The sequence below is a fragment of the Gracilinanus agilis genome, chromosome 4, assembly GCF_016433145.1.
Source record: "Gracilinanus agilis isolate LMUSP501 chromosome 4, AgileGrace, whole genome shotgun sequence".
Lineage (NCBI taxonomy): Eukaryota > Metazoa > Chordata > Mammalia > Didelphimorphia > Didelphidae > Gracilinanus > Gracilinanus agilis.
The window spans coordinates 244471826-244486442 of NC_058133.1; the positions used below are offsets into that span (position 1 = coordinate 244471826).

General features: G+C 34.6%; 2 protein-coding genes across 3 annotated transcripts in view; one reads left to right on the forward strand and one right to left on the reverse strand.

The window, feature by feature from the left end:
* The window catches only part of WDR45B (WD repeat domain 45B), an 83991-nt gene extending 77978 nt beyond the window's left edge, over positions 1-6013 (forward strand). For both annotated transcript variants that reach the window (XM_044671688.1, XM_044671689.1), the window contains 4 exons: positions 802-887; positions 2795-2896; positions 3635-3756; positions 4355-6013. In XM_044671688.1, the coding sequence (XP_044527623.1) occupies positions 802-887; positions 2795-2896; positions 3635-3756; positions 4355-4461 (417 nt within the window). In that variant the 3' untranslated portion in view covers positions 4462-6013. The remainder of the gene's footprint in view (positions 1-801; positions 888-2794; positions 2897-3634; positions 3757-4354) is intronic.
* Positions 1-14617, reverse strand: part of FOXK2 (forkhead box K2) — a 65337-nt gene that overhangs the window by 10035 nt on the left and 40685 nt on the right. The gene's annotated exons all lie outside the window — the stretch shown is intronic.

Consider the following 14617-nt stretch of genomic DNA (forward strand, 5'->3'; position numbering starts at 1 on the left):
GAGATTTGGAACTGATAGCAACCTGAAAGCTTATATATTATGACTTCTGCATCCCTGGCACTAAATACTGTAAAGTTGATGATTGAATTATTAATTTGTACAATACATTGTTTTGATTCTGATTACAAGGATCTAGTTGTTAGTCTGGAAAACTGACACAATCTCCTCCCAATTACTGAAGTGGTTTTCTTAGTAAACAAAATATTGAAAGAATTGGAGATGTGAAATTGAAATTTGATCTTAACATAGTCTGCTATTCATAGCCCAAATGATGTTGGGTATAACACAGTCCAAAGGTCATTTCTGCCAGTCTGGATCATGTGTTACATGATTTTGTGGGGACATAGTTAGGGAATAAGTATAGTACAACAAATGTATCATTCCTAATTGCCATTGGCTTAAAACTAATGTTAAACTAATACAGAAGTTGATTGATGGCTAAAGAATGTTGCCCATGATACAGAGATCATTAGTGATTTTCATGTACCCAGCTTTCTAAGAGTAGAATTTTGGTGTCTGCTGGAGATGGACTAGGTCACTTAGAATACTTAATTCTGAATCACCAGTTTGCTCTCAGCCTGAGTACGGTATTGTTAATCAGTTTCAATGCTAAGTGGAAAGTTTTGTCAGAAAACAAAGTAGTACTGTATAACTTAGATTGTATAAGAAATTGTAGATAATATTTGTATATGAGAATGGTATAGATTATAGATTTGTAACAACAGTGAATCTAAAGCAGTATAAAAATGAATTGGGACTTCTGAATCTTTGATAATGAGAACACTTCACTGTTTTTCAAAGGGGACCCTTATAAGAATATTTGATACTTCATCAGGGCACTTAATCCAGGAACTGAGAAGAGGATCTCAAGCAGCAAATATTTATTGGTAAGAATATGATTCATTTAAATATAGGGGATTGAGAGAAAAGTCAAGTTTGTCAACTGTGTAATTTAGGGCTTGGATGGCTTAGAGAGAAACTCAAATAATAGTAGTTATACTTCTTATACCTTTTTTTTCCTCTCAAGAACGAGTGAGGGAGGAAGAGTCAGAAACTGTAGTATTATGTTGTGGTTATTGATCTCCTTTCATAGACTGAACAACTCATCTCTGAAAGGGTTTATTCTTTTCTTAATTTTCATATATTGATAGAAAGTAAGTGGCTTTTGCTCCTAGGATTTAACTGTATTCACCGAAGTATCTAACTCAATAAAAAGAATACCTTGCACATTGTCCTTTTCATAGAATCTCAAGAGTTGGAAAGGGACCTCATCCCCCAAAAGAAATTCCCACTGCAAATGAAGACTGTTTTGGAAATCTCATTAGATATCTCTTTATTGTTATGAAGTTTTTTCCTCAGATGAAACCTAAATTTGCTTCTTTACAACTTCTGCCCTGTTGTTCCTACTCCTGCACTCTAGGACCAGGCATAACAAGTTTAACCCTTCTTCCTTATTACATACATAGGTAGCATGTCCCCCTTTAAAAACTCTTCAGGCAAAACATCCTATTTCTTCATATCATCCTTATATGGCATGAGGGACTTTCATCTGTGACATTTGCTTGCATTTTATCAAGTAGTTTGGATTTAGCTTTCTTCATAGAAGTTCTTTTGGGCTCTGGCCACTAAATACCTTGAATTAACTCTATAGGCCCAATAATTAGATTTTTTGCAAGCATGGATAAAAAAAGTACATGATCTGTTTTTTAACATTATTTCTATAAGTTTTAAATCAACATGTGAAATAAGAGTATTTTAAAAGACTATAAATACACTCAACACTAAATTTAATCTGTTATGAGTCATCATACTTTTTTTTTTTTTAGAAAGGAAAAAAACATTAAGATGAATTTTAACTATTGTATTTTTGGCATTTAAAAACCTTGGACTTTGTGTCTAGCTAATATTCTTTGAAAAGTTTGATGCTTCTGCCTGCTCCAGTTTTGCCCTGGCCTGAGAACTTAGTTCAACTTACTTGCTATGATTAATTAATGTAGTGCCTCTTAAGGAAAAAATTGGAATCTTGGCTGCCTTCACTGAGCCTCTACATCCTTATCAGTTTCCTCTTTCATGATAAAACAGAAAAACGAGACCTGCATCAAACTCCATAATGGTCACTTTCTAATCAAAAGTTCCTTCCTTTCTCTACATAGGTCAGACACCAAATGGAATTTTTTTTTAAAGCCTGTGTTGCTTAACCATTTTATGATTTGACATAGGTCTTGACTTTGCTTAACTTCTTTCTTAAGTGTGACCTTGCTACCCTCAACATTTAAAGACACTTGAATAAAATAGAATAGTGTCCATTTACATGATTTATTATTACTTTTCAGAGAACTGTTTGGAAGAGTTGGTTTTTGGTACTGAGTTGATTAGTATTTAGTTCATTTTGCATTTGTTAGTTTGAGGTGCCTTTGTAAACCATGAACTGAATTCCTAAACAAAACAAAATATTTTGGGAAATATCAAAATATAGACAATTTTACATAACTTTTTTAGAGTGTGGGGTATGTGATTTTTTTTCTCCTCAGTATATCTTTGTTGCATCTAATGAGCCTAGCACTCTGGTAGGGTACTTGAGTAGGAGTGGCATAGTCCAAATTCTAATACAAGCCTTCTTCCATCTACCTTTGGGACATTGGGCAAGTCATTTCTCCATAAGTTTGTTTCACTTTTTGTAGGAGAGGGTTGGATTAGATGTTCTCTAAAATCCCTTCTATCACTCATATTCTGTGACTCTGGTCCCAGTTTGCAATCTCAGCCTTGAAAAATTCTGTTTTTGTTTTCTTTTCAGTATTAATTTCAATCAAGATGCTTCACTCATCTGTGTATCAAGTGATCATGGAACAGTACACATTTTTGCAGCTGAAGATCCCAAAAGGAATAAGCAGTCTAGGTAAGAGTTTGGGGATTAAATTTTGACACGAAAAATAGGATGAAATGTAGGATCATTTGTCATTATATATGGGAAATGGGTGGTGAAGGCTGTCATCTGTGAAGTCAGCAGTTAGTTTTTTTGAGAGGCTTTGAAATGTTACATAGTCTTTTGTAACAAAACAGTGTCATGTTATGAATTTCTTTCCCCATGATTAAAGCCTTATAATACTCTGGCCAGAAAATGGAGAAAGTCAAGAGAAACCTTTTTGAGATTTAGTATCCATTCTGTTGCTTGCTCTCTCTGATCCTAACTTCTTTAGGTATCATCTGACTCCAAAAACTACTTCCACCTTTAAGTTTTATGGACCTCAATAAATTAGTTGGCTCAAGGGGTTACTGTTTTTGTACTCTTGGGATAAAGTATTTATTGATAAGATTTCCTGATTTTTGTTTAGCTGTATGTATCTGTGGTATAGAAGTTGGATCCAGAATATTAATTTTGTAGCTTTTTAATTCTGTTTCATTCAACATTCTCTTTTCTGATTATATCACAACACTTTTTCAACAATCTTTTTTCTCCAAGTTTTATTACGGAAGAGCAGGATATGCTCCTTCCTATGCTAGATTTAGCACTTTACATAAACTATTTTTACTATCCTAGGTTTAGTTGGGTGAGATTTTTCAGTATCATTAAGTGTTCTGAATAACTTCTGTAATATGATAATCTGATCACTTTTTTTCCCCTCCTCCTTCCCAGTTTGGCATCAGCCAGTTTTCTTCCAAAATACTTCAGTTCCAAATGGAGTTTTTCCAAATTTCAGGTTCCCTCAGGCTCTCCATGCATTTGTGCCTTCGGAACAGAGCCAAATGCTGTCATAGGTAAGAATTTCTTTTTGGAGTCTCATTGTATGTTTAGAAAAAAAATCTCCCAACCACTTTCTCTTTAACCATGGGAGCACATAAAGTTTTTTTACCTCCAGTCAGCTTTTGATTTCTGGCTATCAAATGAAGGCCTTATAAGCTCTAAAGGAGGATTACCATCAGCATCAATCCTTTTTGTTCCTCCATTGTAGATTCAGTAAGAACCTTTTAAAGTGCATTGTTTGGAGAATAATATATAGTGTGATCACCTAATTACTTTCAATCATCTCTCTAGGAAATTCATAAATACTTTATCATGTGTGTTCTATAAGAAATTGCCTGATATTAGATAATAGTTTTCCCCCAAAGTTGGCTATTCAGTTTTCCCTCCAAAGAAAGCACAATGTCTCCTTAGCTTAGGGGAAAAAACTAGAATAAATTTGGTGTAGTGGGAGATGGTTTGGGGTATTAAGTTATAATTCTTTGAGACCAGTATTTCCAAAAAAGGAGTATTATTTTAATTTGTAGTTTTCATTGACAGTTTTGAAAAAAGGAATTAATACACTTTAAACCTTTAAAAGATTAAAAGAGATAAAATGGATTTCCTTTTCCTTAGCAATCTGTGCAGATGGCAGCTATTACAAGTTCTTATTCAACCAAAAAGGAGAATGTTCCCGTGATGTCTATGCTCAATTTCTAGAAATGACTGATGACAAGCTTTGACCTTGCAAGAGAAGCTTTTGGACTGAAGTACTGCTGAGTTATTCTGCAACACTTGGAGGACTCAATACTAACCTGTAATATTCCCCAGTTCTGGTGGGATATAGGCCTCACCAAGGAATAGATTCCAGGGGACTAACCAGGAACTAACTTGGTTGGGAAGTAATATACCATTTTTGGATTTCCTTTTGTAAGTGAGGCCTCACATTTCTAGCATGAATGGAAAAGGAAACAAATCACAGTGTACCAGAGTGAGTACCCAGGTAGTTTTTCAACAGCTTGAGCTTTCTCTTGGTTTATTTTCTTTATTCTAATGATGAAGTTAGCTTTACAGGTTCATTTATACCCTCTATACCAAAGCAACCAGGAGTTTTGTATAGGAGGTTTGGACCATTTTTAGAAATTGGCATTTGTTTAGGCAATAGCTTACATCCTTTTCATTGAGCCTTTTGGTGGGGAATTGAACTACATATGTAAATATTAGTTCTTGTAGAGTAACAAGATTTAAAATAGAATAGTAAAACCAGCAGCTTGCCTTAGTACAGAAGAAATTTTATTCCTTCTTCAGATTTAGACACAAAGAGGAATAATACAGCTAGTATGCTTTTAGCAAATGCAGTTTGAGTACTTCCTCTACTTAAGGTCACCATTACAGGTCTTTAGGTTTGTTTTGTTCATGTATACTCACGTGCTGACTTTGTATGTTGGTGTGTGGAGCTCTGAACATTACTACAGAAGCTAGAACAGACTCCATCTTAGCTAAGGCTTATTGCTGACATGAGTAATTTCTCTTCAGAAATATGCTTCTGAGGAAAGTGAATCCATCATCTTTTCAGGGAAGATCAAAGTGGAACAAAGTAACAAAACCATATTTTTTTAAAGTTCTTATCCATGACTAATAATTTCTTTCAGTTTAGACAGTAAGATTTGGCATTTATTTCAATGATGCCATACTGCTGCATTCCAAAGAGAGTGAGCAAGAGTGTATGGAATTCATTTATATTTCCGTTGGTGTCTACTTTGGGCATTTCACAGTTACCTTTCCTGTAACATCATTTCTCCCCACTGTTATAAAGGTGGCTACACACTAATTCTTTTGGAAATAAAAGGCGCATAGCATTTTGGAACTAAAATAGAATATTATGGGGTCTGTATTGTTAACACTGCTTATGTGAGGTTTTGCTTGATTGTATATTACCTTGAGACTTAATTTCATGTGTTCTTGATTTCACATCTCATTTGTCTAAAAGTTTTGTAGCTGCAAAGTCTTTGCATTTTGCCAGATCCTTGACTGTCATGTAATATTGACTTAACTTTTATGTAAAGTATGCATGTTCCCTTTTGTGTGGATTAATCATGGAAATTCATTTTGCACATTTATTTGTAACATTTCTTTTAAATAAAAATGATTAATTTTGTTGTACTTTTTTCTAGTTGGGGGAAGTAAAACTCTTGGATATTATACATGATCAAAACTAAGATGTTGTGTTTTTCATGTTTTTAGGAGACTTCTGTTTAGATTCTACACATTGGGAATAAACAATATGTAGATTAATGGCTGGGTTGTAGTGTTCATTGCTAAGGCAGGGATACTATGAAGAGAAGGCAGCAAAGTTAAAATATCTCAAAATCAGATTTCAAATATCTGTCTCCATTAATAGTGTACATATGTGGCACACATTTATAGAACTAGAAGCTGGCTAAAGGATAGGAAACTTAAATAACTTTAATATGCCATGTGCATATGACTGGCTAGAGGAACTCCTTAAGCTTTCTTAAGGAAATGACACTTGAATGGGGTTTTAAAGAATCTACATATGAAAAGAGTCTGGAGCATTCCAAGCATGGGAATGTGAGCCACAGGAAGGTGGAAAGTGGACATTAGTGATGAACCCCTTGGGTGATGTATTGAAAGCAAGGAAAGAATTGAGGCAGAAAGAACCTGATTTCCAGTTAGGCATTTTTGGTGATGGGATGAATCTGTGCCTCCTTATCTTTTGTGTAGCTAAAGAGAATTTTTAAATTCTAAATTTGGTAATCATATATGAAAACATTTAAGTACTGAAATGATTGTGAACTCCTTGAAGAACCAGGGACTATCTTCTGCAAATATCTCTTGAACTGTCTTTTGCCTTTCTTTGTATTCACTGGGCCTGGTGAGAATGTAGTATGTGCTTAATAACTGCTAATTGACAGACTGATTATTGAATTTTCTTTCTATGTTAATTTTAACAAGATATAACCAGTTTCCTGTTTGCTTCCATGACCCTTTCTGAATTCAGTTGTGCATTTCTTTGGAGAAAGTGTGGTGTAAGTATAGTGGTATCAAATGTAAGTAGAAATGCAGCCATTAGACCCTGGAGGGCTGCATATTGACTTAAGTTTTATAATGTGATGTTATCTGTGTTTTATTGTATTTTTATTTGTTTTGTTAAATATTTCCTAGTTACATTTAATTTGGTTGGGCCTAGATTTGTGATTCTTGTAGCCCTGTTTTTGACATCTTTGACAAAGTGGACCTCAGAGTTAAGAAGACCTTGTTCTTGGCTTTGATTCATGATGACTGTGGGATCTTGAACAAATCACTTAACCTCTCAGTGTGTAAGCCACTTGGTAAAGATTTAAATTGCAGAGAAAATGCTGACCTGTGTTGTCTGAGAGAATTTCCTTCACTTTGGAATTTCCCTATCCCAGTGAAATCACAGATTCATCCTGATTCTCTGTGATATTATTTATATATGTAGGTAGTATCTGTCCCCCATTCCTTGAATGCTCTCTCTCTTCATCTCTACCTCCTGTTTTCCTTGGCTTTAAGTTGTAGCTAAAACTTACCCACAGGAAATCTTATTCAGTTCCTCCTCATTCTAGTATCTTGCCTCTGTTCATCATTTCCTATTCATCCTATATATAACACACCTGTATATACTTGTTTGCATTTGTCACACCCATTAGATTATGGGCTTCTCAGAGGCAGGTAATCTTTTGCTATTTTTTTTATTTGGGGGGAAACAAAGAAAGATCCAGGGTTTATCAAAGTTCCTAGCCCAAGTAGGCACTTAATAAACACTTATTGACTCACTAGTGTGTATATACAATTCTCATTTTGCATAAGATAGGCCAGTTCTAGCACAAAGACTTGTGTCAACATTCAAGTTTATTGCTAAAGGAGATAAAATATCCATTTCTACCTACAATTTAATTCAACAGTTAGTTACCATCCTAAAATGTAAGTAATTGCTTTGGGAATATCTTAAATTTAAGTAAGACTTTTGACTTAAAATTGTTTCATTATAGTCACCTTGAAGCCCATGCCCCTCAAAGGCACTATAACTGTAACCTTGTGTATAAGCCAGGTACTGCTAATTTGAGAGTGACAGTAGATCTTCATTTTTAAAATGGGGATTATAATATGCTACTCATTTCTTAGAGATGTTGTAAAGAAAGTATTTCATAAACCATGAAGTGCTAATATAAGTGCAAGCTATAAGAAGTTGAAAGATTGACTAGCCAGAACAGGCTTAATGGCAGGTAAAGTGAGACTTGCACTAGACATGAGAAGAATAGGATCTGGATCTATATTGTACTGGGGAAACATTTATGAACATAGGCTTGATATTGGATAGAGCTTACTCAGGATCCTGGACTTCAATAATCAGCATATTCATGAAAATAATCATCAACTGCTAGCCCCAACTTCCATGGCTATTGTCAGGATAAAGTGAGAATATTTGTAAAAATGCCTTGCAAACCTTAAAGTCATCATTACTAACTTGGACAACTGGTTTCTTTAATTATACCTACAAGGTTATTATGTGAAGCCCCAGTGAAGTGTCTTATATAAATGTTAACTTGCAGTGTTTTTGTTTTTTTTTTAAACAGAGTAGCCTAGGGTTTTTTGTTCATTTAAGTATTGTTCCTCTTAAAGAAGACCTCTTCAAAGACTCTACAATTACTTCAATGTCATTGCCCAAAATTTCTGTATTGCTTTTGTGGAAATTGAGACTTTGGGGCACATTATTTTGAACATTTTCAGTAATAACAAACCATTGACCTTTAAAGGTGCATTTCTTTTTTGAAACATTCACATTTGAGCATGAAACTGGATAACATTTTGGGTAAAAATTGTAATGTGACAACAGGGTTCTTTGTGTAGCTCAAAGTGGCTTAGAAGGCAATACCACTAGGATCTTTTAAAACAGTCAATCTGAGGACACATGAATAAACCAGTTTCATTGATTTTATGTCATAAAAGTAGAAAACTGTTACAATCCGGAGTTTCTGTTGACAAATATATTTGATGATAAACACATATATTCTTTCTTCTTGGTACTTTCCTTGTAATAGAATGGGAAGAAAATCTTGTGGTCTTGAGTAGATGTGGGGGGGCAGCTGGGTGGCTCAGTGGATTGAGAGCCAGGCCTAGAGATGGGAGGTCCTAGGTTCAAATCTGGCCTCAGACACTTCCCAGCTGTGTGACCCTGGGCAACTCATTTAACCCCCCATTGCTTAGCCCTTACCACTCTTCTGCCTTGGAACCAATATACAGTATTGATTCCAAGATGGAAGGAAGGTAAGGGTTATTAAAAAAAAAAAAAAAGAATTTATGTGGTGTGTCAATCAAATAAACTTTAATACTATATATACCAGGATCTCTGAAAATACTTAACATTTTGTTCAATTTTACATAAATTTGGTTCCCTGTTTTAAATGTTATTTTCTTTTATCATATAATTTCAAAGAAAGATGTTTTTGAAATGAGTAACCAAGAAATCAGCTTTTATAAAATTCTTGAAGTGCAAGGAAAGAAACATCTTACATGTGATTGGAGGAAGTTGATTTCTAGTTACTTTAAGTGCAGCCCTTTAAAAGGAACAAATGTCCTTCTGGATATTCTACCTGTAATTCATGGAGTTGCTCAAATATGGACAGTGACTATGAGGGCCAATTAGGTAGATTTTCTTAAGATATGGAAAACAGTCTTGGATCATGGTTATCTCCTTGTCAGTTATGGCTTTTTCTATTAAAAAACCAAGTATGGATTATTTATGAATCCTTAAAAACAAAATGCAGGCTCTACCCAAAACGGGTATTTCTTTCTGCTAAGGTTTGAACACACAGCTATCACCTCACTTGTAAAATGAGGGTGGTAAAGATGGTAAGTTTCTGATTGCCTAGGTGCTTTAGGACTTCAGAGGAATTTATCTCCTCCTCTACCCTCAGTTTAAAAAAACCCAAAAAAGCCTACTTAGCTTGGCACCTAACAATTGAGTTTCAGATAAAGAGGAAGAAGCTGGGACAGAGTCCCAAGGTACAACAGGAAAGTTAAGGGATTAGTTTATGTAGTGAATTAGCACCAGATCCATAAACTGGGTCCAGATGCATACTATTCATATGACAATTATCAGGAAAGCAGTAAGTATGAAAGCTGGAATAGGATCAGGCTTTCCCGCCCAAAGGCAAGGCAAGAAAAGACAAGACAAGGCACTAGAACAAAGACACTAACTGACAAAATTCTCTATTACCCAGGATCTTCTAGTATCTCTGCCAGAGTAGGGAGTAATCCTATATATATTGTGAGTACAAAGTAAATGTACAAAACTGAAGAGGGATCAAGATGTTGGTTAATTAAGTATGTACACCCAGATGATCTGCTTTCAATTGAAGAGAAATAAGGTATAAGGTATCCTGCTTTCCCCCTTTTTCCCAAGGGAGAATTGATTTCTGTTGCTTGCACCTCTTGGCTTCAATCAACTTGGTTTTCCAGTTATAAGAGACTTCATAAGGCCTGTGTTACTTATAGGCACAAGTTCCATATCTTCCCCAAGGCCATTCAAAATTAAAAATCAACTAGGTGACATATTGGATACAGCTCTATTCTTGGAATCAGGAATACCAAAGTACTAATCTTGCCTCCAACCCCTTCTAGCTGTGGAAGCCTAAGCAAATCACTAAACTCTCTCAGCTTGTGTCCTCATCTTTAAATGCAATAATATTAGCACCTCCCTCTTAGAATTGTTGGAGCAAATTGGATAAGGTGCTTTGCAAATCTTCAAGTGCTGAATAATGTGAATTATATTTCTTTTCAACTAGAAGACTTCACATTTACTTAACTCCTCTAGTCAGTGTCCATTACTTACATCAGCATGGTGAAGATGGGATTAATCCTACCCTGCCTATTTTTAGATTAAGTGGGGGAGGTCTGTGACCCAAGTGTGCAAGAGTGGGTGATGAATCACAATTGACTGACTGCCCTCTGGGCAGTCCTAAGCAAAGCCTTCGTTGTGATTGGTACAAGTAAAATGGGAGGAAGGTACAGGTAGTGATGCAAAAGAAGCCCTTTTAAAAAGGGAGTTACACCTTCCTGTGGGGAGTACTTCTTGGTTTTTTGAAATTCTGATGTTGGAGGCTGATACAAAATCTGCTTATTGGACCTGAGACCTTGGACTTGGTGAGACTGTTCTTAAATCTCTCCCTTTGAACTACCACATGGTGAGTGAAAATAGGCTGACTCCCTGGAGGGGTCTGTGATTGGGAGGAGGCCTCATGGCTAAAACCCTTGTTAATTGACCTTTAGGCTCTCTGGCTGGGGCCTCTGGAGCCCTCCCTGAGTAAAGCCAGGGCTTGAACACATAATCTAGTTTGTTAAACTAGATCTCTTACTCTGCCATCTTCTCATTTCTCTTTCACTCTCTCCCTATATTTTATAAATAGAATACTAAAAAATCATTTGGAATTGATATATATTCATTTCCTGGCAACCACCCCTTTGAATATTCAGTCCAACCATAATAATTTATACCCTTTACAGCATGGAATATTGTAACATGATGTCTTCCATCATAAGCACAACAGTGAGAAAATGCATGTATTTTTTTGCTAAAAACTGATTTTCTGTTTCTATAGCTTTCCCAGTCATAGAGACAGGAAAGCACTGGGACTTATTCTTGACAATTTCACCTGCCTGCATATTAAGTTTTGTGGAATATTTTAAAAATTCAGTTTTTAAATTTCAGTTCTGAATTATCTCCCTCTAAGTTTCCCAAATCTCACTGATGGAAAAGGCAGGAAAAACAGAACATATATACATATGGATAGGCAAGTGAAAGAAATTCCCATATTAGCCATAGTAGAAAGAAAAAAATGCTTAATTATGAACTGAGTTGATAAGTTCTTTATCTGGAGATAGAATGTTTTATCATGAGTCCTTTGGAACTGTGGTTGCTATTAGTTTTATAGCTGTATAAAGCAATCCTTTGGTATGACACTGTTGTATAAGTAAATTAATCGAGATAGTATTTTTATAATACTAATTCAGCCTAGCCATAAGGAATTAATATATACGTACACATATATGTATACAATTATTTTCATCTATTTTTGTGTAAAGAATGTTTTGTAATTATGTTCATATAGTTAGTTCCATGTCTTGGCAGGTAAGATTTCCAAATCTCTTAAAATGTCTATTATTTTGTTTTATTTTAAAACTCTTACCTTCCATCTTAGAATCATTACTGTGTATTGGTTCCAAGGCAGATCAGTAAGGGCTAGGCAATGAGTTAAGGAACTTGCCCAGGGTGACACAGCAAGGACGTGTTTGATGTCAGATTTTAATCCAGGACCTGAGTCTTATAGGCCTCACTCTCAATCCACTGAGACACCTAACTACTCCTAATGTCCATTATTTTAAGTGGAATTTCTATCTTTTATTTTTGGATGTTGTCAATGATATACACACATGCTGATGATTTGTGTGGGTTTGTTTTATACCCTGCAACTTTATTGAAGATGTTGATTCATAGTTTTTGTGACTAGTTTAAATAAACCAGAAAAATTAAGTTTTGTTTCCTCTTTGCCTATGTCCTTTAATTTTTTGATCTTATTGTTATAGCAATAAACTTGCTATAGCAATAGCATTTCTAGTTGATTGAATAATAATGGTGATAATGGACATCCTTGCTTCATTGCTGATTTAATTGGAAAGATTTCTAACTCTTCCCCATTCCAGATTTTGGTTTTAGATACATAATATAATTTTAAGGCAAACTTTGTTTATACTGACACTTGCTAGTGTTTTAAAACAAATGAGTGTTGTATCTTGTTTTTAAGAAAAGTTCTATATCTATTGATATAATCATGATTATTATTGCTTTTATTATTAGTATGGTCAATTATGTTTGTAGTTTTCCTAATGTTGGACCATCCGTATGTTTCTGATATAAATCCAGCCTAGATCCATATAATCTTTGTGATATGTGGTAGTCTTTTTGCTAATGTTTTATTTAAAATATTTGCCTCAGCCTCACCATTGAGAAAACTGGTCTACTTTCCATTTTATTCCTTATTTTAGGTATCAACTATATTTTTGTCTTAGAAGGAATTTTGTTGGACTTCTTTGTCTATTTTAAAAAACAATTTCTGTATTATTTATTGGATTTGTTCTTTAAATGTTTGGTAGAACTTGCAAGTCCATATTGTCCTGGTTTTTTTCATTTGGGAGTTCATTTAATAGCTTCTTCAATTTTTTTCTAAGTAAGGGTTATTTAAAATTTCTATTTTCTGTTAATTTGGCAATTTGAACTTTTATAAATATTCATGCAATTCATTTAGGTTGTCAGTTCTATGGGTGTAGTTAGGCAAAATAGTTCCTGATAATTGGTTTTATTTTAAAGGTTTAGATTTTTTTCCTTAAAAAACAAAAAAAAAGCACCTAGTTTTATTAATTTTGGTTTATTATTTTTCTTTCAATTTTACTAATCTTTTTTCATTTTTAGGGTGCTGAGCTTTTTGTTTAATTTGAGAATTTTTTTTTTTTTAATAACCCTTACCTTCCGTCTTGGAGTCAATACTGTGCATTGGCTCCAAGGCAGAAGAGTGGTAAGGGTAGGCAATGGGGGTCAAGTGACTTGCCCAGGGTCACACAGCTGAGAAGTGGCTGAGGCCAGATTTGAACCTAGGACCTCCTGTCTCTAGGCCTGACTCTCATTCCACTGAGCTACCCAGCTGCCCCCTAATTTGAGAATTTTAAATTTATTGGTTTTCTAGGTCTTTTGACTTGCATGCTCAGTCAGCAAATTAGCGGTTCTACTAATTACTAGTACTACTACTACATTACTGATTAATGTAGAGAGATAAATTTCTCCCCAAGTATTAATTTGGCTGCACTTCCCAAATTCTGGTATGTTATCTTATTGATCTTTGGATTTATCAAAAACCAGGCTTGTGTGCTCTTTTGCTACAGTATATTGTCTTGATCTATTCCACTAGCCAGCCTCTCTAATTCTTACCAAATACCAAACTGTTTCAATAATTGCAACATTTTAGTATAAATTTTCGAAACCAAAGAAGTACTAGGTGCTCCGCTTTTCCACCCCAAACCATCCTTCGATTTCCTTGATGTTTTTAATTTTTTGTTCTCTAGATGAATCTCACTCCCCTGCCCCCCAGCTTTTTAAAGTAAATTTTTGTTAGTTTGGTTGGAATGGCAATGAATACATTAGGAATATTTTCATTTTTATTATACTGGCTTAGTCATCCATGAACAATTAATATTTTTCCATTAGGTAAACCTTTTTTGTAGAGTGATTTCATTGTGTTCATGGAGTTCCTATGTGTATCTTTGCAAGAAGATTCCCAAGGACTTTCTGTTGCTCTTTTAATTAGAATTGTTCTTTTTCTTCCTATCTATTTTATTATTAATATATAGAAATAAGGATGGTTTGTATAGGGGATTCAAATCTGGTCTCAGACACTTCCCAGCTGTGTGACCCTGGGCAAGTCACTTAACTCCTATTGCCTAGCTCTTACCACTCTACTGCCATGGAGCCAATATACAGTATTGACTCAAAGACGGAAGGTAAGGGTTTAAAAAAAAAAAAAAAAAAAAAAAAGATGGTTTGTATAGGGTTCCCTAAATAAATCATCATTTGTAAAAAGTGACAATTGCTTCTTATTTGCGAATATTTATTCCTTTAATTTCTTTTTCTTATTGTTATAGATATAACTATAGCATGATATCATATAATATAGTACCAGAACAATATTGAATAGTAATGCTGGTAATGGACATCCTTGTTTTATTGCTGTTTTATTGGAATGGATTCTAGCTTGTTTCCATTATAGACAATGCTTTTTACTTAAATCTATATTACTTATTATTTTA